General features: G+C 58.5%; 1 protein-coding gene across 4 annotated transcripts in view; it reads right to left on the reverse strand.

Moving 5' to 3' along the window:
• Nfatc2 (nuclear factor of activated T cells 2) overlaps positions 1-24692 on the reverse strand; it is a 102256-nt gene that overhangs the window by 51935 nt on the left and 25629 nt on the right. For 3 of the 4 annotated variants that reach the window (XR_007350375.1, XM_048810843.1, XM_015479629.2), the window contains 2 exons: positions 10218-10420; positions 8916-9088 (listed from right to left, as the gene is read on the reverse strand). Coding sequence is in view for 3 of the 4 variants with exons in the window: in XM_048810843.1 (XP_048666800.1) it covers positions 8916-9088; positions 10218-10408 (364 nt within the window). In the remaining variant the exon portion in view is untranslated. Of the gene's footprint in view, positions 1-1580; positions 1758-8915; positions 9089-10217; positions 10421-24692 lie in introns of those variants that run through there. The other variant, XM_048810844.1, reaches the window with a different exon arrangement.

Consider the following 24692-nt stretch of genomic DNA (forward strand, 5'->3'; position numbering starts at 1 on the left):
GCCACCTGAGGACGGGGAACTCCTCGGGGCAGGTCCCCAGTCCTCAGAGAGTCCAGAGGCAAAGCAAACAAACCCAATGAGCCTCTAAAAGAGGAACTGGGGGGGGGGGAGATGCAGCAGCCACAGGCAAGGCCTCTGGGGCCCTCATCGCCATCTGATGCAACTTCCGCCACCTGTGGCTGCTAATTGGACACCCAGGACCTCAGGGAGGGCTCTCAGGAAGCCACGCTCCAGGGGACCCCGCCGACGCCCATTCAGCTTGTCATTCATCTGGAGACTCCAACCATCCAAAGCCCCAGCGGGCAGTTTTCTGACCAAAGCCCGGGCCTGGGGTTACAGCCACCCTTGAGGGTGCGGCCTGGCCTGCCGGAACGGCCACCCCGGCCCCTGCTCCAGCCTCCAGGTGGCCCTGGTGAGGACTCCCAGGCTCTGCTGCTGCTCCAGCTTCTGGCCGTCATAAAGGGGCTCAGGGTCTTGTATTTTGTGAGTCCACGGGGGGCGCTGGCACAGGTGGCCGGGTGTCTACCTTCACTGGCAACAGCGCCACCCCGGGAGCAGCAGCAGCAGCCCGCGGAGGCGCCGGGGGAGAAACAGGACCCTGGGCCCGTGTGCAGCACATCCTGTCACAGGACTGGGTGGCCAGAATGACGGTCTACCCGAGAACCAGGAGGGAGGCAGGGGAGGCCGGCCCACCCAGAAAGCCAACCCTGCAGAGGGCAGTTCTGTTAACCCGGAGCAGTGACTGCCACCGAGGGGGCCCGGCTGCCAGGCACACCACAAACTTATATACACTCAGGCACGCCCGTCACCAGGCCATGTCACCTCTGCTGCTGCAGCCTGACGGCCGAGTCCCCAGCCCAGGCCAGCAACAACCTGGCGTTGGGACTTGGGGCAAGGAGTGGGACTGTCCATGCCTCCACTTTCTCATCGTCAATGGGAACGAAGGTGCCACCGGCCCTCAGAGCTGTTCCCAACTGAACAAGCTCAGGCCCAGGAGTGAGGGCACCTTGCTGGGCCTGTTAGCTGCTGGGACCTCAAAGCAGGACTTGCATCCCATTCAGGAGTCAGGGACACTGAGCGTCCCGGAGAGGGGACATGCCCTAGAGCACCCGGCTCAGTGAAGCAGGGCTCTGGCCCCAGACTGTGGGATTCCGGTGCCCTGAAAACCCCTGGAGCAAGGCCCTGCGGGAAGGCCACCCACTGGCGCAGGCCGGGAGCAGCCTCGGCCCTCCCAGTGGTCATCATCTGCCCAGGCACTGGCCGCCAAGCTCCGCGGCTGTGAGACCTCCTCGTCGCTGCCTCAGGTCCCTGTCCTTGGCCACAAGCCTGGCTTGACGTGGCCTGCTTGGCCAGGACACAGTGCGGACTCAGGCCTCGCCCTGAGGGGCTGCGAGTGGGGCCCACAGATAGCCCTGCTGGCCGTTCCCCAGGTCTTCCCCAGAGGGCCCCAATTCTCCCTTAGCGTGGGCTCAGCTCTGCAAGGGGCTGTCGACACTCACAGAGCAGGAACGGGCAGTGCAGGCCATGGGGCCACTCCTCGCGGCTCACTTCCTCCTGGGAAGGGGAGCCACGATACCCACCCAGGGACGGCTGGCTGCCTCTCCTCCTCCGTCTCCATGGCACCCACTGCCGAGCTGCAGGTATCTTCCCTCCTGATCGGATCATTATTCTACCATTTCAACAGGCACCGCCCTGTAGAATGTTCCAGACACCTCCATAGGACAGGACCCTCCCCGAGGCTCACAAACTCATCTAACCAACAAGCTCTCTTCCCACAGAGGGACGGGGCAGCCTGGACCGAGAACAGAGCCTGGGCTTCAACCCCAGCCCCGCCCCCTCCTGTGAGCCGGGTCGAGCCGGTCCCCGTCCTTCCTGAAGCTCAGCCGGATGTGCTCCACTCTGGGCCCTGGTCCCTGGTCGCGCCCGCACTCAGTCACCACCGCTCCACGCAGTGCTGAGCGGATGAACGGCAGGAGCTGAAGGTTGGGCCTCCTGGGGCCTGGCATGGGTGGACGCGACTGGACAAGTGTGTCTGTGGGACCCCGAGGGCGCTCCCGGGGTAGTCCCGCCATCCCTGCTCCCACAGAACTGGCCTAGGGAAGGGCCAGTGGAGCAGCAGACCCATCAGCAGACAAGCCGCCCAAACTTTCCTCGGATCTCCTGGGCAGCGAGCTCCCCGGCCTGGAGACCCGCTGGGCTCCCTGGGCGGCTGGCCCCCTCCCCTGCAGCCACCACGAACCTCCTCCCTGGCCAACATGCTCTCTGCCCAGTGCCCAAACTGCATCCAAGGTCCGTCCACAGGCACACGCCTTCAAGGGACCTCCAGTGCCCTGGGGCAGGAGGGGGCCCACAGGGGGCCCGAGCTGCCCGATGATGTACATGAAATGACTCCACACCTGTGCTTCTGGCCCCCAGTAAGCTGTCTGTCGCTGTGACCTAGCTCAGCCCTGCTGCCCGGAGTCAGCAGACGCAGACGCTCAGCTACCCGGCCCACGGGCGGGACGTAGCGTGACAAGCTACGTCTAGCTTCTCCCTGCTTCACCTCCCACCCAGAAAGGGGGCACAGGAGCCAGGTTCACAGAGCTCTTGTGCCGATGGCTCCCTCTCCTTTGCCTCACCCTCTCCCCGGCCCTCTCACCCCCTTTCCTCAGACCTTTACGTATCGGCACCTGCTGTGTCCAGGTCCTGTGCTAAGTGAGCTGTAAACCAGAGTCACGTCATGGAGCCAAGGCTTCCCATTTTGCTTAGAATAAAACCCCAAGTCCCCAGCGTGGTCTCGCCCCCCCACCTCCGTCCACTGTAGTGTCCTGGGTGCTTTGTGTTCCCAGGGCTGTCCATGCCACAGGGCCTCTGCACTTTCTGGACCCTGCACCTGGACCACACTCCCCCTCACCTGCGTCCAGGTTAACCCGCCACCTCTTCCGAGGGCCGCCTCAGGTCTGCCAGACTCGTGCTGCCGCTCCCCACCCAGCCCCCAGCCCACGGTCCCTGTCATTTCCCATGACTCTGAGTTCAGTTTCAGGTGTCGTCTTTGCTTCCTTATTGCCCGTTTCCCACTAGATCGTGACCTCCGTGGACGCAGGGACATTGTCGTGTTCTCTGCTGTGTCCCTGGTGCCTACGACAGTGTCTACTGTACCAATCTCCTTCAAGCAGCAAGAATGAGTTCTAGGAAAGCCTACAGCAAGGCTGCCTTCCACCATCTCCCAAGCAGCACCTGGGGGAGTGGCGAGGGGCAGTATGGGAAAGGGTGGGGGCCAGAAAGCGCCCGGGCCTTACTTCCCTGGGGACAGAGCGGAGCCTGGCCCTGCCCCCCGGCATCCACAGGAACCACTCTGCAATGGACCCATCCCCGATCAGCAAAGCCAGAACCAAACGCTCCTAGAGGAAAATGTCAGAGGCCACCTCTGCCCCCTTCAGATGGGCACCGATCCCTAGAGAAAGGAGAAGGACCAACAAGGCTTCCTCAGGATACCGTGCTGAGGCTCTTGAAGGACATCGCTCGGAAAGATCAAAGGTGCAGGTGGAAGATAAGCCCAAGACCCGATGCTGACCAAGGAGTCCCAGCTGGGGCAGGTTAAAAACTGCCACACAGTATGAGACAAATACGAGGAACCCAACGAGCAAAAGAGGGCACAGAGAGAGGCGAGGAGCCCCACGAGTAGGATCCAGAATTAGTCATCAGGAAAAGCAAACAAAAACCACCGAGATCCCGTTTCACTCTAGAACAGATGACACCAAACGCTGGTAAGGAGTGTGATGCTTGAAAGACCACCTCTCGTCCTCTGGCCGCCCCTGGCTGTCCACCCAGGAGAGCTAAAGCCCCCGCCCACAGAAGGCCCTGAGAAGGAACACTGGAACTGCCTTGTTCATGATCCCCAAGCCCTGGGGACAAACCAAAGGTCATCAGTGGCACAAACAATTGCTCTATTCCTCCAGTCCTGCCCAGCAATGAGTAAGAACAAACCACTGACCCAGGCCCCAGCACCATGGTCTCCAAACACAACGCTGAGCACAGGCAACAGGACCCAGAAGGGTGTCCACCATACAGGCCAATCCCACCAAGTTCCAGGAGCCCCAACCACTGTGGCTGCCTTTCCCTGTGGGGCCGAGGGGAGGTGCTGGCCAAAGGGACACCAGTGAAGGAGGTTCTGGTTCTGGGGCTGTGAACAGTGGCCACTCAAAATTGGCAAAAATCATCCGCTGGATGCTTACAACCTATGCAATCTACAGTATCTTGATTATTCCTCAGTCAAAAAAGATAAGTGGGAGGGGGAGACAAAATCCACCTTCTCCCCACCCACCCCTCCCTCCGCCCTCCTGTAAAGTGAGTGGAGAGAATTTACGTCCTGTGCTGGGGCCAGCAGGGTTTGGTTTAAAATTGCTTTAGGTGTTTTCTGAAATGCAATGTACAGAGAGGCCCATGTGCAGGGCAGAACTGCGGTGAGTCATGGCTGGAGAGGTTCCGGAAGGTTCTCATGGGATGGGGAGTCTGAGCGTGTGGACATCCCTCCCTGTCTCATGGCTGCTCTTCCTCCCCACCAGGCAACACACAGAGCTTGCCTTCCTCTCATCTCCTCGATATTCTGGAGGCTTCTCTGTGCGCCAGGCCCTGCAAACACCTGGCCCAGCCCTTATGTGGGGAGACTACCGAGTAACCTGGGTTGTCGAGCACAAGAGGGACCCAAGCCCGTGGGTCAGGACGCTTCCCCATGCGGGGCTGCCTGACCATGCCCTCGATAAGGGACTGAAGGCTGGAGGGGAGGGCTCTGGGTCAGCAGTTCTCAACTTGGCCCTACATGAGACTTATCAGGGGACCCCTGAAAGCCTCCATGTCCAGGCTGCACCCCACAAACAGAATCAGGGTCTCCAGGGTGGGCCCCTGGCACCAGTAATTTTATACATATCTATAAGGTGAATATAAAACACGATCACAATAGGTATGACTCACAGAGAGATGTTGACGGGTAGAGATGCTGCAGGTACAGATGTCTCACAGGTGATTCTAAGGTACAGACAAGGTTGAGGACCTGTGTCCTGGGTAGAGGTGACAGCCAGGAGTCAGCAGAGAAAGACCCCAGTGCCTGAGATCTGAGGAGGGGACGGAGGGGAGTCGAGAAACGTGCCCAGGAGAGGGGGCAGCTGGAGTGTCCCCGCCCAAGCCTCACGTCCATCGGACAACTTACGTGGAAACAGGGTCCTAGCAGACATTATCAGGGCAAAGATGGATAGGAAACCATCCAGCATCGGGGTGGGCCTGAATCCAGTGACAGTGTCCCGGAAAGGACACAGAGGAAACCAGGAGAAGGCGAGGCACACCAAGGAGCACCGCTGGCCCTGCAGCGGGGGGCGGGGGCTGCCTGGGACACCTCCCTTGGGGACCTGTGGCCCTCGACTTCAGGCCTCTGGGCCCAGGACGGCGGCTGCCCAGGAAGCCTGGGAAACGGATACGGGGAGGCAGGGCCTGCTGGGCCAACAGAGCAGGAGCCGAAGCTGGGACCACCGAGGGCCAGGGAAAGGGCCTGGGCACAGGCGGCAGGAGGCTGAGCTGGCCAGGAGGGCCACAGGAGGGAGGCTTGCTGTGGGAGGACACCAGCGGTTCCCTGACTTCTGCCCCGGAGAGGTGGGGGTGGGGCGGCGCTCAGAGGATGGAAGCCTGCGAGGTGCCACCGTCTGGGTGGGACTACAGCAGGGCTCGGGGAGGAGGGGGTAGCTCCCCAGCAACACTGCAGACCAGGTGCAAGGCGGGGCTGGACCTCGGGCGGGCTGGGGTGGGAGCTAAGAGAAGGAAACCGCACTCTCCACAACCAGACCTTCCCCCCCCCCCCCCCCCCCCACCGAGCCTGGCTCCAGTAGCTGGTTCGTGTTTCTTCTCGAATCTGAGAACTCGCCCTCGTTTCCCGAGAGGGCACACAAAAGGCAACTTCCAAGTCGACGAGTCAACCTTGCAAGTAAGTGCCGGCCCACTCCGTTTCCTACCAAGTCATCCTCTCTAACAGGCACACACCGAGTCAACTGGCCAGTGATGACCTATTGCACACCTACTGTGCCAGCACGTCACTCACACGCTGTCACTGGACACTGATCGACTGTATCCCTACAGATTACAGCAACCCGGTCAGTCATAAGCATTTATGGAACTACCAGACACTGGGCCAGGAACACAGAACCAAGAAGCAAAGAAAAATGGCCAAGATTCTGGGTGAGAGGGACAGTGGCCAAGAGGTAGCCCAGGGTGGCATGACAAGAAAGGGTGGAGTTATGAGAAAACTCAAAGCAGCAGGTATTTCACAGAACTAGAAAGTTGGAGATTAGGCTTTGCCACCTACAGAGCGAAAATGGGTGAATCACTTTACCAAGAAAGTCTCAGTTTCCTTATCCGTCAGAACAAGGCGGGTGAATCTAGTGCTTTTTAAAAAGAAAAGAAAAGAAAGCACATTTTCAAGCTTCAGACAATTTCCTAAGGCCCCGGTGACCTTGTAGGAGGAGGAGTATGACCTTAGGTGGGGGAGGAGTATGGTTTAATAATGATTCTTTAAGACTCGGACGGACGCCAGATAAGTTGATGTGAGGAGCAGAGAGGGGACGCGGGCTTTGGCAGGTGGCCCTGCTCAGGCCAGAAAGTGAAGACCTTATCTGCTCAAAATGCCCCAGATCACTGGGGAAGCACCTGCATCACCTCCCCACAGCACCCTAAGGTGGGATGCATCCCAGGGCAGGGTGTGGCAGCCTGGAGACCACAGCTGGTGAGGGGAATTCTGACGTTCCTACGTGTCAAGGTCTCCACACATGTCCCCCGGTATCTGCTGTGGGGCCCTAACTCTCCCAGCTCAGAATACAAACTCAACACCAGCTTGGCCCCCCCAAGAGGCAGCAAGAGACCAGAGCACCCCTCCACCCAAGACCTACCAAGGCCAAGCAACGGCGGCTCTCCTAGAGAAGGGGCCGCCCTGCCTGCTGCTGGCTTCTCACTCCAAGGGCCAGTCTTCCTCAGCCCTTCCTGTGTGAAACAGTGCTGCTTTCCCATGGCTCATCTGAAGCTCAAGACTACCTCTGAGTAACAGAAGCTACTGGCAAGCTTTGCCTGAGCCACAGAGTATTTTAAATTTGTTGCCATTTTTAATCAATCGGTATGAGTGTGCTAGAGACGGAACCCAGGGCCTTCTGCATGCTGACCACAAGCTCCACCACCAAGGAACAACCCGGCCCAGTCGCCATCTTTAAAACGTCCAGAGCTGTGCTGTCGTGCACACCTATAATCCAAGCAGCTCAGGAGGCTGAGGCAGGAGGATTGCAAGTTCAAAGCCAGCCTCAGCAACTTAGGGAGGCCCTAAGCAACTTAGTGAGACCTTGTCTCAAAATGAAAAATAAAAAAAGGCTGGGGATGTAGCTCAGTGGTAAAGCACCCCTGGGTTAAATCTCTGGTACCAAAAAATAAAAATAAAATAAAATATAAATAAAACACCAGGAGACTTTGGGTTTAGGTTTTACAGTTCAAACATCTGGCCACACTGAGTCCACGTTCCCATTTGAGAATCCTGCTGGAGCTGGGGAAGAGCAGCCCAGGAGGGGAAAGTGCCACTGATCCCCAATCTCTCTCGCCCTCTGGGTGCCGCCCCACCCACTTCTGTTTCTACCACCTCCCCGCCGCCTCTGTAGGAAATTGATGTCGTGGTACCTACTTGTGGGAAAATGTCCAATAAAAAAAATTCAGAAACAACACGGAACATGATTACAACAACATGAAAGGTTCCTTTTCATTGAACCCAGGGGAGCTTAACCACTCAGCCACACCCCAGCCCCTTTATAATATTCTATTTAGAGACAGGGTCTCACTGAGTTGCTGAGGCTGGCTCTGAACTCGCAATCCTCCTGCCTCAGCCTCCCAAGTTGCTGCGATCATAGGCGTGCGCCACCACGCCCCGCACAACACAGAAGATTCTTAAAGAAAGACTAAAAATATTATCTAAACAATTTTTTTTTCCGAAACAGTATTCTTTTTTCTTTTTCTTTGTGCTTTTTGAAATAATTGTAAGCTTTCAGAAGCACAGCAGAGGGTGAGCTTCATGAAGTTCTCCTGCCAATTCCTCAGAAAAAGCTCAGGGCACCCCTGAAGCTGAGAGGCCGAGCTGGACTTCCTGCCCCGTGTCCTTCCAGATGGCACCTCTCGGCCATTTCGTGCTGAATGCTGAGGGTGTCCTGCAACTTGACGACTGTTGGCAGGAGGTCTTTATCCCCGCCAGACTGTGAGCTGGTGGAAAGCAGGGAAAGTGCCCTGCTCCCTGGGGTGGCCCAGCACCTGCCACCAGATAGTCCTCAGGAAAGCCACAGCTGGGGCGGGACGGTACAGAGCTCAGCTCCTCGGGCATCAGATCCCAGCCCTGCCGCCCTCTGGCCGGGTGGGCTAGCTGCTGACCCCTCAGCCGCCCTCCTCATCTGTAAAATGGGACAGCGACAGAGGCCAGGGCCAAGGACAGCTGTGTCCCGTAAGCCGCTAGGAGTGCAGGGCTTAGCAGGGTGACTGGCAGCAGCAGAGCCCGGGGACACCAGGCGCTGTCCTGTAGCTGATGTTCCCGCTGAAAGGGCAGAGGAGGAAAAGGAGAAAGGGACACCGCGTACAGGGCCCTCACGCCAACCGCCTGGGCCCTTTCTAGGACCACAACAGCATTTATATGTTCTGAATCCTCCAAACAAAGCCGCAGGCTCCCCATTAGCTGTACTATTTTTTAATTTCCTGTGAGGCCACAAAACCCTCGGCAAGTAAACAGAAGCCGAGATAAAAACCTGGCTCGCTCCCTGTCATGGCCCTGGGTCATCGTGGACCCACCGTTAATCCTCGTGGCCCTGTGCAGCCCAGGGTGGACGCTGGCGTACCCCAGTTTCCACGGACAGGCCCCGCCCGGGGCCCCCACTTACAGCACTCGATGGGGTTGGACGCCGTCTGCAGGGAGACGATGCGGCCGCTGGCCTCGGGGATGTGCACGCGGAACACCAGGCGCACGCGGGTGTTCTTCCTGCCGATGTCCGTCTCGCCCTTGCGCAGCTCGATGTCCGCATTGCGCAGCTTCAGGATCCCGGCGCAGTCGATGCTGCAGGAGTGGACAGCCCGGTTGACAACCCCGAGACTTGGGAGCAGGAGGGGTCACCCACAAAACCGCCTTCTGCAGCTCTCCGAGACACCTCTGCAGCTGGCCGCAGGGGACAGGCCCTGCCACACAACCACAGGACCTCAGCCGGAATGTGCCCCAAGATGTGGCTGAAGAAAAAGGCTTACGACGTAAGTAGAGAAATTCCCCAGGGAAACGACTTGCCTAGGGGACCTTCTCGCACCAACTCTGCTACTCTCAAAAGTATCTGAAAAACTCAAATATGCAATTGGCCAAGCTGAGGGCGGTGCCAGGTGAGGCCTCCGCCCTTGAACTTGACCATGTGCTGGGTTGTGTGAGAGCACCACCTTTGTTGTTAGGTGAAGCCCACTGAGGTATTTAAAAGGCCTGAAACCTGCAATTAAGTCTCAAAACAGCTCAGGGAGGGAGGACTGGAAAGGAAGGGATATATTTAGCAAATGGGGAAAAGTTAACAATTGGTCCACCTCAGTGACCGTCCCTCGGGAGTTCCCTGCACCCTTCTTGCCCTTCTCCTACGTTTGAATCTGTTTTCTCATGAGAAGATGGGTTAGTCCAGGTGTGTGTGCGGCCTGTCCCTCTCTACACCACAGGACGCTGGCCTCGAGCTGGGCCCTCTGCGTTGCTGCCTGGTGAGTTCTTTAAGCCAAATACATTTTTTTAAATGGACATAAACTGAACCTCCCCCCGAAATGATGTAACCCAGAGATTCGTGTGTCCCTCCCAAGACCGAGGAAAGCATCCACATGAAACACTTGAAACACGGAAATCAGCGTGGGTCTTCCACAGACTGGGAACTGACAGGAACGGCAGAGGCCAGAGGACCCTCCACGATGAACAGAAGCAGAGATAAGACCCTGGCATGTCCCCTGTCCCGGCCCCTGGGCCACCTCGGACCAGCTGTTTATCCTGTGGCCCTGTGTATTCCTGAAGGCCACCCAGGTCCCCTGCCAGGTGCCCTCCCCGGGCGGACGCTCCCCATTTTCCAAGGACAGGCCCGCCCACCGCTGCACCTTCAGCACCTCCACAGTCCTGCCTCCTGGCCCTGCGGCTTCCCACCCAGAGCCCCGGCGCCCGGCGTTGCCGCCCTTACGTTGCCCGCATGTTGTTCTTGGGCTCCAGGGGGATCTCCAGGACCTTGGTGTTGCCCACGATCTTTTCGTAGCTGGTGGTGGTGACGGTTTTCCCCGTGATCCGGTGCACCTGGTAGAAGGCGTGCGGCTTGAGGATCCGCTCGTCGGCCGTCCCAATGAAGATCTGGAGCCCCAGCGGCTTGTTCTCCATGTAGCCGTGTAGCTGCGGGGAGAAAACAGGATCGTGAATGTGCAGGCGGCGGTGGCCCCAGTCTGACAACCAGAAAAGCTCCAGCGCAGCAGAGGGAACCCGGGAGGGCTGCAGGGGCACCACGAATGGAGACCCAGAGCCACCCGGTGCCCATCCGGAGGGGACTGCCCGCGGGGATCACAGGCATCCCCTCAACTGGGAATGTCCAGCAGCCTCAAGAAAGGATGCACTAGATGAGCAGCAGAGTCACTGAGAAAGCCAGGCACTGTCCATAGCCAGCGATGGGGTGTGGGCAGCGTGGCCTCCCAGCGGGCACAGAAGGAACCCGGGTGGGAGCAGCCCTTGACGTGGCTGCCGGCAAGTCAGGAGAAAGGCTGTGGGCACCACTTCTCCCGGCTTTTCCCACCTCCTCCTCCTCCTTCCTCGAACTCAACCCGACACACTGTTTTCTGGATATTTTTTTCTTTTAACCTCAGTCTTCTTCCCACAAATAAGCTGCCATCAGTGAGGGCAGGAATGTTTTCTATTTGGCTGAACACAAAGATCCCTGGCACGTAGAATACAGCGTGGCACACAGTAGGCACGCTAGGACGCGTGTGCTGGATGAACTGATAGAAACTGCGCGACAGAAACATGGCCAGGAATCAGTCCACAGGGAAACAGCCACGGGCAGAAGAGAGGGTCTGTGTGGCTGTAAACAGGCGCAGATCCAGCCACCACAGGACACCACGTGTCCCCTCTGGGATTGGCATACACAGAGGTATACGTGGCAACATCGAGAGCTTTGGAGACTGTGGAGGAACAGGTGGGCTCGTGTAGCTGACAGACATGTGACCCAGCGTAACTACCATCATGAGCACCAAACAGCAGTGCCAATAAGAACACAGATTTAAAAAGAGTCACTCTCCGACCCAGTAACCATGAACCTCAGCATGCACCCTAGAGCAGCACTGTGCATGCAGATGAATTAAAAAAAAATGTTTACTAAAACAAATAGAATAATGAACAATGAGTTTTATCAATAGGCTGGACTGAGATGACAGGCCCAGGCAATGAAGGACACACAACGGTTTGAAAAAAAAAAATCATTATTCAGGTAGAGGTCTATGAAGTGACCCAGAAAGATCCAGCATACCTTGTTGAAAGAAAGAAAAACCATGTGTCAAAACCTACAACTTATAAAACAATGCAGAATGTTTTCCACTCATCCACTTCTACTTCTGCAATAGAAAAAGGTATGGAAGGATGCTCTCCAAACTGACCACACCATGACCACGTCCAGCAGATGGAGGAGGAGCTCAGGATTGAGAAGGAGGTCAGAGGAGACTTCGACATTATGCACATGGTATAGGAAGAATGTTCTGCTGAAAACTGGGGAAATTTAATATTAGTTTTAAATACCCAGGTCAAGAATGATGATCTTCCAGTTTGATGAAGAGTTCCTGCCACTCACAGCAGAGGAAGCCGGGCCACTCATGTCACCCTCTCCTGCCTCCAGTCCTTTCTCTGCCAACTGAAAGGTGACAACTCCCTAGGATCCCACCCTTCTTCCAAGTTCCAGGAAACTCAGCAGGATCTCCAGTCTCAGGTCAAAAAACAAAGAGAGCCGCCAAGGCGATGGGTGACTCCCCATGTCTAGCACTGTGCTGCCCAACCCAGGAGCCACTAGCCACACACACGCTAATTAAAATTAAACAAGATTTCCCAGCTCGGTGGCACAGGCCTGGGATCCCAGCTCTTCTGGAGGCTGAGGCAGCAGGATCACAAGTTCAAGGTCAACCTGAGCAAGATCCTGTCTTCAGTAAAAAAAAAAAAAAGCTGGGGATATAGCTGAATGGTAGAGTGCCCCTGGGTTTGATCCCTAGCACTGAAAACAAAAACAAAACAAAAAAACCTCTTTTTTTAATTACAAAATTAAACAAAATTGGAAATTCAGTGTCCGGGTCCCACTAGCCACATTTCAAGGGCTCACCCACCACTACCATCGTGGACAGCAGGAATACAGAACATCTCCATCATCACAATAGTTCTCCTGGACGCTGGCCAGTCTGGAAAGACGGAGTCCTTTCATCTTCTTCTTTATTGTGTCAAGGCCGGGAGAGGCGCAGAGCCGGGCGATAAGGGATGAGGCTCGTCTCCATCTGCCGCTGCCACCCACCACATTGACACAAGTGTCCGACACCCGCCCAGGAGGCCCGGGAAGATGAAAGTCCAGGGAGAGGCCCCTTATCTGAAGACCAGGTGGCAGAAATCAAAAGGAAGGAGGGTAGCGCTGAAGAGATTTTGTTTTGTTTTTCCTGCCTTTCATTGGAACCCAAGATAAATATGTTTGCTCATCTCTTCCGCTTGATTTATCAGGAGTGGGAAACGTGGGCTCGCACGGGAAGAAAAGCAGGCGGGACGGCGGGGCCCGGCGGTTCTGGGCTGCCTCCTGCTCCCTGCCAAGGGCAGGCAGCGCGCTGGGCGGACGCCTGGGAGACGGCCAGGGAACACCTGGAGATAGACCTGTCACGTCTGTGGCCCTGAGTCCGGCTGCTTCTGTTTCCTCCCCGTTGGCACACCAGCCCGAGCCACCACAACCGTGGGGACCATCAACGCCCAGCTTACCTCCTGCCATATTCATAGGGCAGCTCAATGTTCTTTTTAAAAATGCCACTCAGATCCAGGCATTCCCCTGGCTAACCTTCCAAAAACTCCCTGCGGCCTTAGAATAAAACCCAAACTCAGTGGGGGCCTGCCTCTGTCTCCTCCCTCCATCCTGCTGGACTCCGTGGACACCAGCCCTCCTTTGGTTCCCTGGACAAACCCAGCCCATTCTGACCTCAGGGCCTTTGCACAAGCCATTGTCTCTGCCTGGATAACTCTTCCGCTGTGCATTTAGTTTTCAGATCTTCAGCTCTTTCCCAAACCACATTATTTGGGTGCACCCAATGCCAGAGCCAGCTCTTTCAACCTTGCAAGAACCAAGTGTCCAATGTTTAGCAATTGAAGAGCCAGCGGACATCCCTTGGATCACTTAGGTACCTACATTCCCAGCCACGATGGTAATATTTCCACCACAAAAGTTAGCAACCGCTTCAAAGCACGGCTTTTTCCTGGAGAACTGAAGGAAGACTTTGCTAGCCGCCTCCTTCGTCACCATCTGAAGTGTTCCCCGTCTGCCGGGCTGCTCCCTTGCTCAGTGCCCTCCTGTCCACCTGAACATGAGCTCCGCACCAACGGGAACCTCTGTCAGGTGTCCGAGGATGGCCCCTGACATCTGCAGAAGGAACGCTCGCCGACAGCCTCACAGCTCATGGAGAGGGGCGCGTGGCCATTCACCGGCTTCTCACAGAACTGAACCATCCGGGCTTTGCAAACACAGGTCTTGAGATGACGTGATCTGACCTCAAGGTCCCAAACTCCTTGACCCCACTGCAGGGAGACCTCGGCCTTTCCCTGCTCCCGCAAAGGTGAGGTCTCCTGGATGGGTCACCTCCAGGCCTGTCAGTCAGTCTCCTGCTGGGAGGTGGCAGCTGAGTGGCCTCCAAGTGAAAGAGGAGCCACTTCCTGCAGCTGAGAGGCGAGCCGGGGCTTCTGCTGCTCAGGAGTTCGGGGGTGCTCCCAGGCTCAGAGGGGCGCCCCACGCTGCAGCCCCCTGGAACTCATTTGCTTCAGACTTCAACCCGCGGCTGAGTTGACGTTCCGCTCCCCCCCCCCCCCGTTGCTGGCTCGGGGAAGGCCGTGGGGTGTGAGTCCAGCATCCCCTGCCCGTTCCCCGGAGCCGGTTCATAAACGACGCCTTCCTCCTCGCACCGTCCTATGGGAAGGCTTTTCTACAAATTCAGAATGCCTGCGGCCACGGTGGACCGGATCCCTGTAACCATGCTCAGAGGTGAGCAGCCCCTCCCTGGGCAGTACCCACAGTACAGAGAGTCCACCGCTCGCTGCCACCCTAAACCCAAGCACTGCCCAGGCCTCCCGGCGGGGATCTGTCCGATGCGAAGACAGACCCCTCAGTGCTGCAGTCTTGCTGTCCCTCTCTCCTGTTATCAAAGTAAAAACAGTCCACTCACTACCGGAGATAGAGACGCCCAAATCGAAAAACACCGCCTTCGAAACAAGGGCACCTTCACGTACTTCCTCCAGACTCCTCCCGTTCACCCACAGTTTACTTCTACATATTTTAATCAACCTGATAATGGTGTAAATGCGCACTGGGGGTACAACGTGGGAGTTGGCGTTTACACGGCAGAAGGCTCAAATCCAGCTGAGTCTCAGGCTACAGCTCTGCCTACTTAGTTTTACTCGGCAAATACTTAAAACCTACCTTTAGCCATTTTGAAACACACGACAGGTCGCTGGCCGCGGTGCCCGTTCTGTGGGTCACTGAAGCGCCTCCCCTGGCCCAGCCCGCATCCCTCCCTGGGCCTCTCTTCTGGGCGCAGATGTGCACCTCTGGGGTCCTTCCTTCCACTTCTCTTCCTTCGTAGTGAAGTGTGGCCATCTCCCTACCACTAAATCCCATCCCATGAGACGACCTCACGGGACGCCTTGACCAACGATGGTCACATCCACCCAGGCCGAGGACGCCCTCATGGGAAGGCGTGACCCAGGCTGCCTGGCCCTGCGCCCATGGGGTCCTGGGCTGCCTGAGTGCGGGGCCTGCTGCCGCCTCTGGCCAGCACCCAGAGGATCAGCCCACGGATCACGGCTGGGAAAGAGGGAGACTGAGAATGGCGCCACCCGCCCTCGGGGGCCGGGTGCTCCCGACTGGGCCGCTCACGCCCGAAACGTGGGATTCATTTACCAATGGCAGCTGGCCAAGCAAACTGTTTCGGATTTTGCTAAAAATCAAACATTAACAACGTTAAGTAGCATTTTTGTTGAATTAGGAATATTAGGAAATTGGTATCGTCCTCAAAGCTTTCACTCTGAAGAAGGGAAGGGCCACCACGGGGTGTGTTTTACGGCAATTCCCAAGGGCCTGGGGCACGTGGAGAGGAGAGTTTTACAAACACACGCAGGTCCCAAACCCTGCACTTTTTTTGAATGCAAGAGTCAAAGCTCAGGCCCGCCCCCCTGACCCCGCTCCGCCCCCCAAGCCAGCGTGAGCTGTGCACACACGTGTGCCAGACAAGCTTCGTGCACGACATGACTCATCTCAGCATCCCCACAAGCACTCCACGTCCCTGTGAGGAGCTGTATCTGTCACTTCAACACAAGCCCCCTCTGCCTCAGCCCACACGGGGCCCATCCAAAGCCCTGTCCTGATTCTCAACCCACCGCCCTCGCCTCCTCCATCTCCTCCACCTTGTGCCCCAGGTGAGGAGGGGGCCTGGCCTCCCTGCCTCTACCCTGTCCTCCCTGCCTCTACCCAGCCTCCAGCCACACAGTCTCTCCAGAGGGTACTAAGGATCTTCAGGACTGCCCCTGAAGCATGTCCCTCCTCTGCCCAGATCCCCTCAACAGCAGAAATCTTCCTTGGACCCCAAATCCAGAGTGCCAGCCTGACCCCAGGACCCTACTTGATCGGTCCCCCACCCCCTCTGTGGCTGCCACCATGGCTCGTCCTCAGCCGGGCTAGGCGCACACCAGGCACGCTCCCGCCCGGGGTCTCGGACCGCTCCTGCCCAGGTGCGCAGGCCTCGCCTCTCCCCACTCAGTCTGAACTCGGAGGACCCCTCGCCCAGGCCACCTGCACCACGCGGCTCCCACACCCTTTCCCCTCCCCCACTCCAGCTCCATGCGGCAACACCCCCCACCCCCGGGCCCGTCACCGCCAGGTGTGGCAGGGGTCGATCCACTGTCCTCTACCTGTCCACTAGAACATGGCCACCCCAGGCACAAAGCTCATCTGCTGCACGTGGAACCTCGTACCCCCCAAGGCGCTCAGAGTGTGAATGGCGCAGGGCCGGCGCAGCGGGCAGGGTGGCCACCTTCTCTGTGCAACCTTCTGAGCTGGGTGTCCAGTGACACTGGTCCATGGGGACCAATGTGTCCCCAGGCCTGTCCTGCTCAGCGTGGGCAGGATTCGGCTGATGGATAGTGGGCTCCAGGGCTGCCCTGTTCCCAGCCTCCTGATGCGTGCAGGGGTCCCACAGCCGCAGGGGACCCGGGATGGGCCGCCCCAGCCGTGGTGCGCTTCGGGATCACACGAGGAGCCACGAGAAGAGAAGGGGATGTTTCTCAGGGGCCTGAAAACAGACGGAGTCAGCCTCCCTTCATGTGCTAAATTAAGAATCAAGTCATTCTGTATTTCTCACATCACTGGAAATTAGAAACAGACCCGTCTACCACACAGCAAGCACGCTCGCGAGGGGCCTGACGGCCCGAAACACGCTAAATTTGTTTCCAGTTACCATGTCGCACTGGAAACCCGGGGAAGCCGGAGGCCCCGTGTGCAGCGATCGGGGTGAAGCATGTCCCCCAAGGGCCTGGGGCCAGAGGCTGCACCCAGGCCCGCCACCCGCACTCCAGGGCCTCTGGATGTAGACGCGGGACCGTGTGGCTCCCTCCTTGGTCAGAGCCTGGATCTGGCCTGCGCGGCACGCCCGCCCCTCCAGCTCCGTCCACAGAAGCCCTCAGCCTGGCCCAGCAGCCGTCCCTCCTGCGCCCAAGAGCGACTGAGTCACACAGGAGATGAGCCGGCAAGTCCTGGATCAAACCCGCAAGCCTCCCCGAGGGACCGTGGCCGCAGCTGGGTTTCTTTGTTTTGTTTTTAAGAAGCCAGACGAGGCCCCGTCAAGCACCTTCCTGCCGCGCGCCCCGTGCTGAGCCAGGGCGGCAGCAACGTCCAGGTCCAGGCCCTGGAGGGCGGCCTCCAGACTCTCACGGGCACCGCACTCACCGCATCATGCGGGGAGGCCAGTCTGCGTCTCCAGGCCTTGGTTTCCCTCTGTGCACGGCCCGATGGCGGTGCACTCCTCCCGGGCTGTGGGGAGGACCCAGGGTTCTGCGCGACACCAGTGAGTGAGAGAGAGAGAGAGCTCACTTCTGTGCACACTTTCACCTGTGGATGGGCGACTTTCAGCAATGGGGCTGCGCTGGGGCTCAGTGGCAGAGCGCTCGCCTAGCATGTGAGAGGCCCTGGGTTCCATCCTCAGCACCACAGACAAATAAATCAAGGTATAAAAAAATATCATTAAAAGATTTCTATTCTCCGACTTGGTTCTTGGGAGAAATAATCTCAAAGGATAGCTTTCAGGTATGAAATACAGTGATCTTCAGGTGCATGTAGAACAAAATCCGAAACCCTCATTATGGCCCACAAAACCTGGCCCGTCCAGGTCACCAGCTTTATCTCCTCCGTCATCTTCCACGTGGTCCACCCACAGGGGCCAAGTCTCTTCCTACCTCAGGGCCTTTGCCCACACCATCATTTCAGCCTAGAACACTCCTCCCCTGGCTCTCTTCATGGCTGGTCCTACAGTGCTCCTGGTCTCTGCCTAGGCTCCTGCTTCCTCCTAGGGTCAAGTGTTACCTTACACACTGGCTCACGGTCTCTATTGCTGTGCTAGAAGCTGGGCCTGCTCGTCACTGCGTCCTGTTCCTTGGATGGTACTGGGCAGACAGCAGCTATTCAATCTATATTGGTCGAATAAATAAATGAATAGATCCGGTCCCCGGCTCCTTCATGGATCAATAGCCCCAGTGCCCTGAGAAGGCAGCCTCACTCGTGTCTGGCCGAGAGTGCCCAGGTTCGCAGTCTGCCTGGATGCCTGGTCCCCGAGCCAGGCTGCAGGAATGCGTCTCACCATGAAGGAGACATATCACACCGGCCAAGTGCTCTGGAAGGCCCAGGAGGAGACAAAGTTGGGCTGGAAAAATGGAGTTTACAATCCTGAGACTGAGTGGAGGGGACAGCAACTTGGCAATGCGATGGAGACAGCGAGGTGACAGCAAGGCACAAGCAATGTCCCTGCTGCCCACGTGTTCACCCCGAGACCAGACGGGACGAGGAGAGCACCAAAGCAGTTCCGTGCGGGGAACGTGGCGCTCAGCACCACCCCGACGCCGTGGAACAAGGTCCCCACTGTCTGTGGCATCTCCCTGGGAGCAGGAAGGAGAGAGCACCCAGTCCTAGGGACCACTGAGGAGGGAAGGGAGCATGCACGTGGGACCCCTGCAATCGCCTGGCCCTGACCGTCCCCTGCGTGGCGGCCTGTGGACAGGATCCCACAGCGCCAGGCCCAGGGCAGCCCCGTCTGCCGCCCAGACAGAGGCCCCTGGGAAACTGCAGTCAGGCTTCACGTAAACGTTCCACCCGAGACGGGGACGTCTGGACAAGGCACACGCTCTGTCTCTCCACTCTCACTGCGGCCAAAGCTGGAAAGGATTCCTCAGGATGCGCAGGAGACCGGCTGGGAAGGTGCGCCCTCCCCGCACAGCGCCAGCGCCAGCGCCACCCTGCTCAGGTCTCTGGAGCCAGACCAAGAATTCTGAGTCACTCCTGCCACAAGGGGGGCGAGAGAGGGGAGGGCAGACGTGATGTGTACCTTTCCGCACTCTATTTTGGGATTTTAAGATCCGATTTCTTGGGTTTCAAAGGGTGGGTGGGAGGCTCTCTGCGTAACGCACCCACTGAGCTCGGCTAGACGGCGGCGGCCCTGTCGCGACCTGACCGGAGAGGACGGCTGGCAGATCAACGCATCGCATCATCCGGGAACAAGGAGCCTGTTCTTGTGCAGACCTGGCCCTTCAGCGCGGTGGAGGCCGGGGCCGGCCAGCCTGACTCACCTCCGCAGTGAAGGCAGCTCCCAGCTCATCCAGGCTCCTCAGACGCTCATTCAAAGCTCAGCGCCTCTCGGGGAGGGGACCCAGGGAGGGGACCCGGGAAGCTGTTCTTCAGAATAATTAACACACAGCCCTGTGTGTGTGTGTGGGGGGCGGTGCTGGGACCTCCAGATGAATGACAGCTCTGTCCAGCTGCGCGGCTCCCACAGAGCACCGAGACAGGACCCCTCACAGGAGCGAGGCCAACCCCTCCAGCTCAGGAGCCCACGCCCCGGGCCCAGCCACGCCAGGGAGGCCAGCGCTGATCCACGCAGAGGGCAGAGCCCCCGTGACCCGACCACCTCCTCGAAGTCCCACTTCTCAGTCCCACTGCATTGGGGATGGGGGTCCCAGCACAGGAACCGTGGGGACACAGAGAAGCCACACAGCTGGGAACATCTGAGATCACCATTGACGCACAGTTTACTTAAGACACGGGACTAAGGAACCATAAGTCAGGACCCCTCAACCCCAGCACTACGGGTGGCCGCTGGGGACTGATTTGGGGTCTTTGCTGAGTCTCTGTCGGGGGCCTGGCCTGTCCCATCCTGGGCGGCCATGTAGCCAGGTAGCAGCACCCTGGCCTCTTGACCCACTAGATGCTAGCAACCACCTCTGCCCAACTGTGACAACGTGTCCACAGACACTGCCGAGTGTCATTTGGGAGACAATCTCCCCAGTGGGACCCACTCTTCAGCGCAGCTCACGGGAGCGGGGAGCGGCTTTCTGCAGAGCGTCTGCGCCCAGGGTCTCCTGTCCATCAGGAGCGCCGACTGCGCCTCCAAAGGACTCCCCGACTTCCATCCTCACCGCTCCTCCTCCCCTGAGCCCGCTGCCACCAGCCCTCCCTGGACGGCAGCACCCACAGCTGCTCCTCTCTCTGCCCCCCACTCGCCCCATCCTCAGCCTCTCCACAAGCAGCCAGCGGGGGCTGCAGGAAGCAGAGGAGATCCTGCCGCTCCCCAACTTAACCCCCGCCATGGCCGCCAGGTGTGTGAAGAATGAAACTCACTCCACGCTCTGCGGCCCCCATAGCCCATGCTGCCCTGTCCACTGTCTGCTGCTATCCCCTGCGGCTCACTGCAGGCAGCCACACAGGCATGGTAGCTGCGCCCTGAAGGCCAAGCTCCCCACCACAGGGCCTTTGCACCTGTAGCTCCCTCCCCCTGCAGTGCTCTGGCCTGGAATCCCACCCGCCTGGTTCCTCACCATCGTTCAAACAGCAACCTCGCCGGACCCTTCCCTGGGAAGGCTGTTCCGAAGGACCCAGCACAACAGAACCAGCCCCCCACTTTCTCTCTGTCACCTATTCCTTCCCCCAAGATGCTCCATCACTGAAAATGACCCTGTGTACAGTTCAACCTCTTGGGGGTCTGTTACCGGTCTCCTCCACTGGACTCCTTCACGGGAGTCAATAAGTAATCAATCCACGCAGCCCACAATGACCACATATGACTCTATCGTAAGGAAAGAACCTCCCTAAAAACAGCGTCAGCAGCACCTTGCTCAGCACCGTGAGCACCCGCCTGTGGGACCTCAGGGACTCATGCCCGGGGCTCCCAGCCTACAAGGAGCCGCCCAAGTGGCAGGCGCTGGAGCTGCAGGAGGCGGGGCTTGCAGGAGGCGTCTCCGCCTCCAAGAAGAAGCTCTCACAGGTGAACAGCAAAGGCCCCAGGGCTGCCTGCCCCAGGGAGTTACCCGGCTCCGCCCTCTGGACCTCTCCCAAGCCCCACCACCCTGGTAAGTCCGAGGGTCCCCTCTGCAGACCACAGGCTGCGGAGATCCAGATGATGAATGAAGGACTCCCCTCCCCACCTTAGCCCAGGGCAACCGTGCTGCCGTGTCTCTCAGGCTATCTGTGGGGATCGCTGCTCTCATCCATTATCCATTCTCCCTTCCTCGGAAATAGGATCGGGTTCATCTCAGGTGGCCGCGAGCCCAGCCAGGAGTCTATACTCGGCCTTCTCTGCAAGCGGCCACATTACTAGATGTGGCTGATGAGACATAAGCAGAACTGCATGAGGAACTGTGGGAAGGCTCCTGACCGAAGCTGAGCTGGGCAGTAGGCCCCTTTGCCCTGTCCCCCTTCCTCCTTGAAATTTAACTGGTTGGAATGGGGACATGAGGACCGTCATTCTGGCAATTTTTGGACCACGAGATGACCTTGAACAGGAAGACAGAAGGAACCTGGATTCCTGGTGACTTCTTTGGACTACCCACCTCTAGGCGTACTTCATAGGAAAATAAATTCTTGGCAGGCGTGGTGGTGTGTGCCTGGGTTCCCAGCAATTCAGGAGGCTGAGGCAGGAGGATCACAAGTTAGAGGCCAGCCTCAGCAACTTGGCAAGACCCTGCCTCAGAAAATAAAAAGGGCTGGGGATGCGACTCAACAGTAAAGTGCTCCTGGGTACCAAAAAACCCCACAGTATCAAAAAGAAAGAAAGAAGGAAGCAAATTCTTGGTTGTTTAAGCAACTGCTATTGGGGGTTTTCTGCAAGATGCAACCAAACCCAGCCCAAGAGTCCCACCGTGCCATCACCGTCACATCCCGTCCTCCGCACCGACGTGCCCTCCTCCTCTGCACTGCACTGGGAATAAGATGCCCGTGCCGAGGGGAGCCCCCCCTACACCACCCCAGGGCAAGCGGCAGCACTTTGGGTCTCCCCAGAGCGTACAAAACCCTCACGAAAAGTGACTCTTGAGAAGCGGGCGCTGAGCACGTCTGGAAGACACCGTCCCCGAGGAAAGGCCCAGGGACCCGCGAGCTCAGAAACACCCGGCCTGGCTGCACCAGCCTCCGCCCTGCCACTCGCCCCCCAGGCACCTGGAGAGTCACTCCCAGGAGGGGGGGGGAGACTCTGTCTGACACACACAGGGCCACCACGGTGTCGCTAGAAATAAAACTGCTGCTTGCTCTCTGTCTGGTTTCCGAATTGCTTTTTCCTGGTTCAAAGGTGCCAGGCCTGGCAGCTCCCTAAACATCTACAATTCAAGGCAACAAATATTTGTCAAGCCTATTTACCCAAAGAAGCCACTCCAGGGAGAATGTGCACAGCAGAGGGACACTCTGATCACAGCAATGACGAGGACAGCAGCGGTCTTCCAACCCATTCCATCCCCAGAGCCCGAGGCATGGGTCCTGTTACTTCATACAGGAGAAGACGGGGACACAGAGAGGGTAGGCAATTAGCTCAAGATCACACAGCCAGGAAGAGAGCTGGCAGGACTCCAACCCGGCAGGTCTGCCCCCGAGACCCACTTTCTTAACAACTGTGGTCTCTGAAGCGGGAGGAAAGGACACCCACCAACCACGGTCACCAGCCGCTCTCCGGCTGCAGTCCTGGTCTTTTACTGAACTGTCAGTTACAAGACCTTTAACATTTAATTCCTATCCTTACTTGCAGAAATTTATCTCAAAAGAAACTTCACGTCACCACCTAAGGAGGAAATCAGGACTCCCAGGTGCAAGATCAAAGGTGTACACAAATGACACCATAACACAAAGGTGCCACTGAGGTAGTTATCAATGTGAAAAATGCTGATTGAGGGGCTGCCGCTGGGCTTGGTGGCAGAGCGCTTGCCTGGCATGTGCGAGGCCCTGGGCTCCATCCTCAGCCCCACATAAAGATAAATAAATAAAAGAGAGGTGTGCTGTCCATCAAAACTATAAGAAAATTTTTTTAATGCTGATTAGCACAAAGTTATGGGGCAGGCCCTCCTGCCCAGGGAGCCCCGGCTAGCAGGACATGGCCTGGCATGAAAGTCCACCAGAGAAGGTGCCAGACAAGGGCAGGACGGGTCGGAGCCCCAGGTGAGAAGCCGCTGTCCCCAAAGCCCAAAGGTCATCCTCAGGCTGCTAGAGAGACCCACCAGGCAGCGCCCACACGGCAGGTGCTCGGCCCGCCGTGCCAGGACTCTGAGGGTCCAGGGGACACGACTGCAGAGATGCCCTCTGCCGTGGGCCCAGAGAGGCCCAATACCCAGAGGGGGACCCAGAAAAGCACCCAGGGCCACATTCTGATGTAGTTTTCAGAACTAAAAGTGGCAACTGCTCATGTAGCCCCCGGGACAGTCTCTGCTTTCCCTGCGTGGCTGTGCCTGCTGGTGTCCCCGAGTCTCCCTGCGTGGCTGTGCCTGCCGGTGTCCCCGAGTCTCCCTGAGTGGCTGTGCCTGCCGGGCACCATGGTGATGGGTACCAGGGGAAGGCCTGGCATGTGTGCTGCCCATTCCTCGGTGTGGCTTGCAGCCCCAGTGTGATGTCACCGGCATGGGGCTGGGAAGAGCCGCCACTGCCCAGGGGTCCCGACAAGCAGATGCCACAGACATTAAAAACCTCGGGAGCACAGACTGCGGGAAATGCAGGGGACATTCAGCTACCGCTCTCAGGAGCCAGCAGACACCCCCCAGGGCCAGGGCACGTGTGGCCTCTGTGCACACGGCTCAGGGCACTTCTGTTCCCACAGCCCTGCTGCCCAGGCTGCTCTGGCCCCCGCCTTGACCACCCACCAGACCCACACCCTCCCGAGCCCCGGGCCTACGCCCTGCCCCTCCTGCCCTGCTGCATGCCACCGCTGCTCCTGTCCCGGGCCCAGGCGCCAGGAGCGCCCCGCAACCCCACACTCGTGCCCCAGGCCAGAGGACGCCAGGCCCCGCGCTGCGAGGCCGCCCCCAGGCGCCAGGCTGCCCCTCCAAGCCCATCACATGCGTCCCCCGCCTGCCAGGGCCAGGGACCTCACGGCCTGAGAGCAGGCACAGTGCAGGACCCGGGGCTGCACCAGGCCCTGTGAGACTTGGGGCGGCTCCTGGGAGGGGCACAGCGGGCCGGGCGACCGTGTGCGTGCCTGTGCCATCACGTGTGGCGAGCGACCGCGCTGCCAAGGGCCATCCATCATCCCTTTGCTGAAAAGAGACAACAACGCCCCGCGGCCCGTTTAACGAGAACCACACACAACAGCCCGGAGAAGCCTTCTCCTCCCGCTTCCCTTTCCGGCCCAGGGCCACCGCTCCAAGATAAGAGGCAGCGGCAGTGGACAGTTCAAAGGGGTTGTGCCGCCCCAGGGCCCTCTCTGTCACCCCCAGGCCCTTGGGAGCCGCCCGCTGGCCCGGCCATTTGGAAGAGGTTTAAGGACCCCGCCAGCGAAGGGAGGAAGTGTCCCTGGCAGGAGGTGACGAAGCGCCCCTCACGGGATTGCCTTTCAACTGCCTCCAAGTGGCCATCCGCTGCCCGTCAAGGCGGGGCGTGCTCCTTTCATGTGGCCCTGGGTCCCTGTCCTCGATGTGTCTGTGTGCACACGCAGCTGCAGCCTGGGGCCAGGGTCGGGGAGCACCACGGCTGCCTCCCAGCCCAGGCCTCGGAGCCACAGGGCAGCTGCGGAGTCACTGGACCCACCTGCGCCTGGCTCTGCCACCAGGAACCAGAAGAGACCCCAAGGACACAGGCCGGGGGCTGGGGATCCACCGCCCTGGTCAAGTCCTAACTGCTGAACTCAGGGGCTGCTGAGCCCAGGAGGTCACTTGGACCCCGTGTGCT

This window comes from Marmota marmota, unplaced genomic scaffold, assembly GCF_001458135.2.
Source record: "Marmota marmota marmota unplaced genomic scaffold, marMar, whole genome shotgun sequence".
NCBI lineage: Eukaryota > Metazoa > Chordata > Mammalia > Rodentia > Sciuridae > Marmota > Marmota marmota.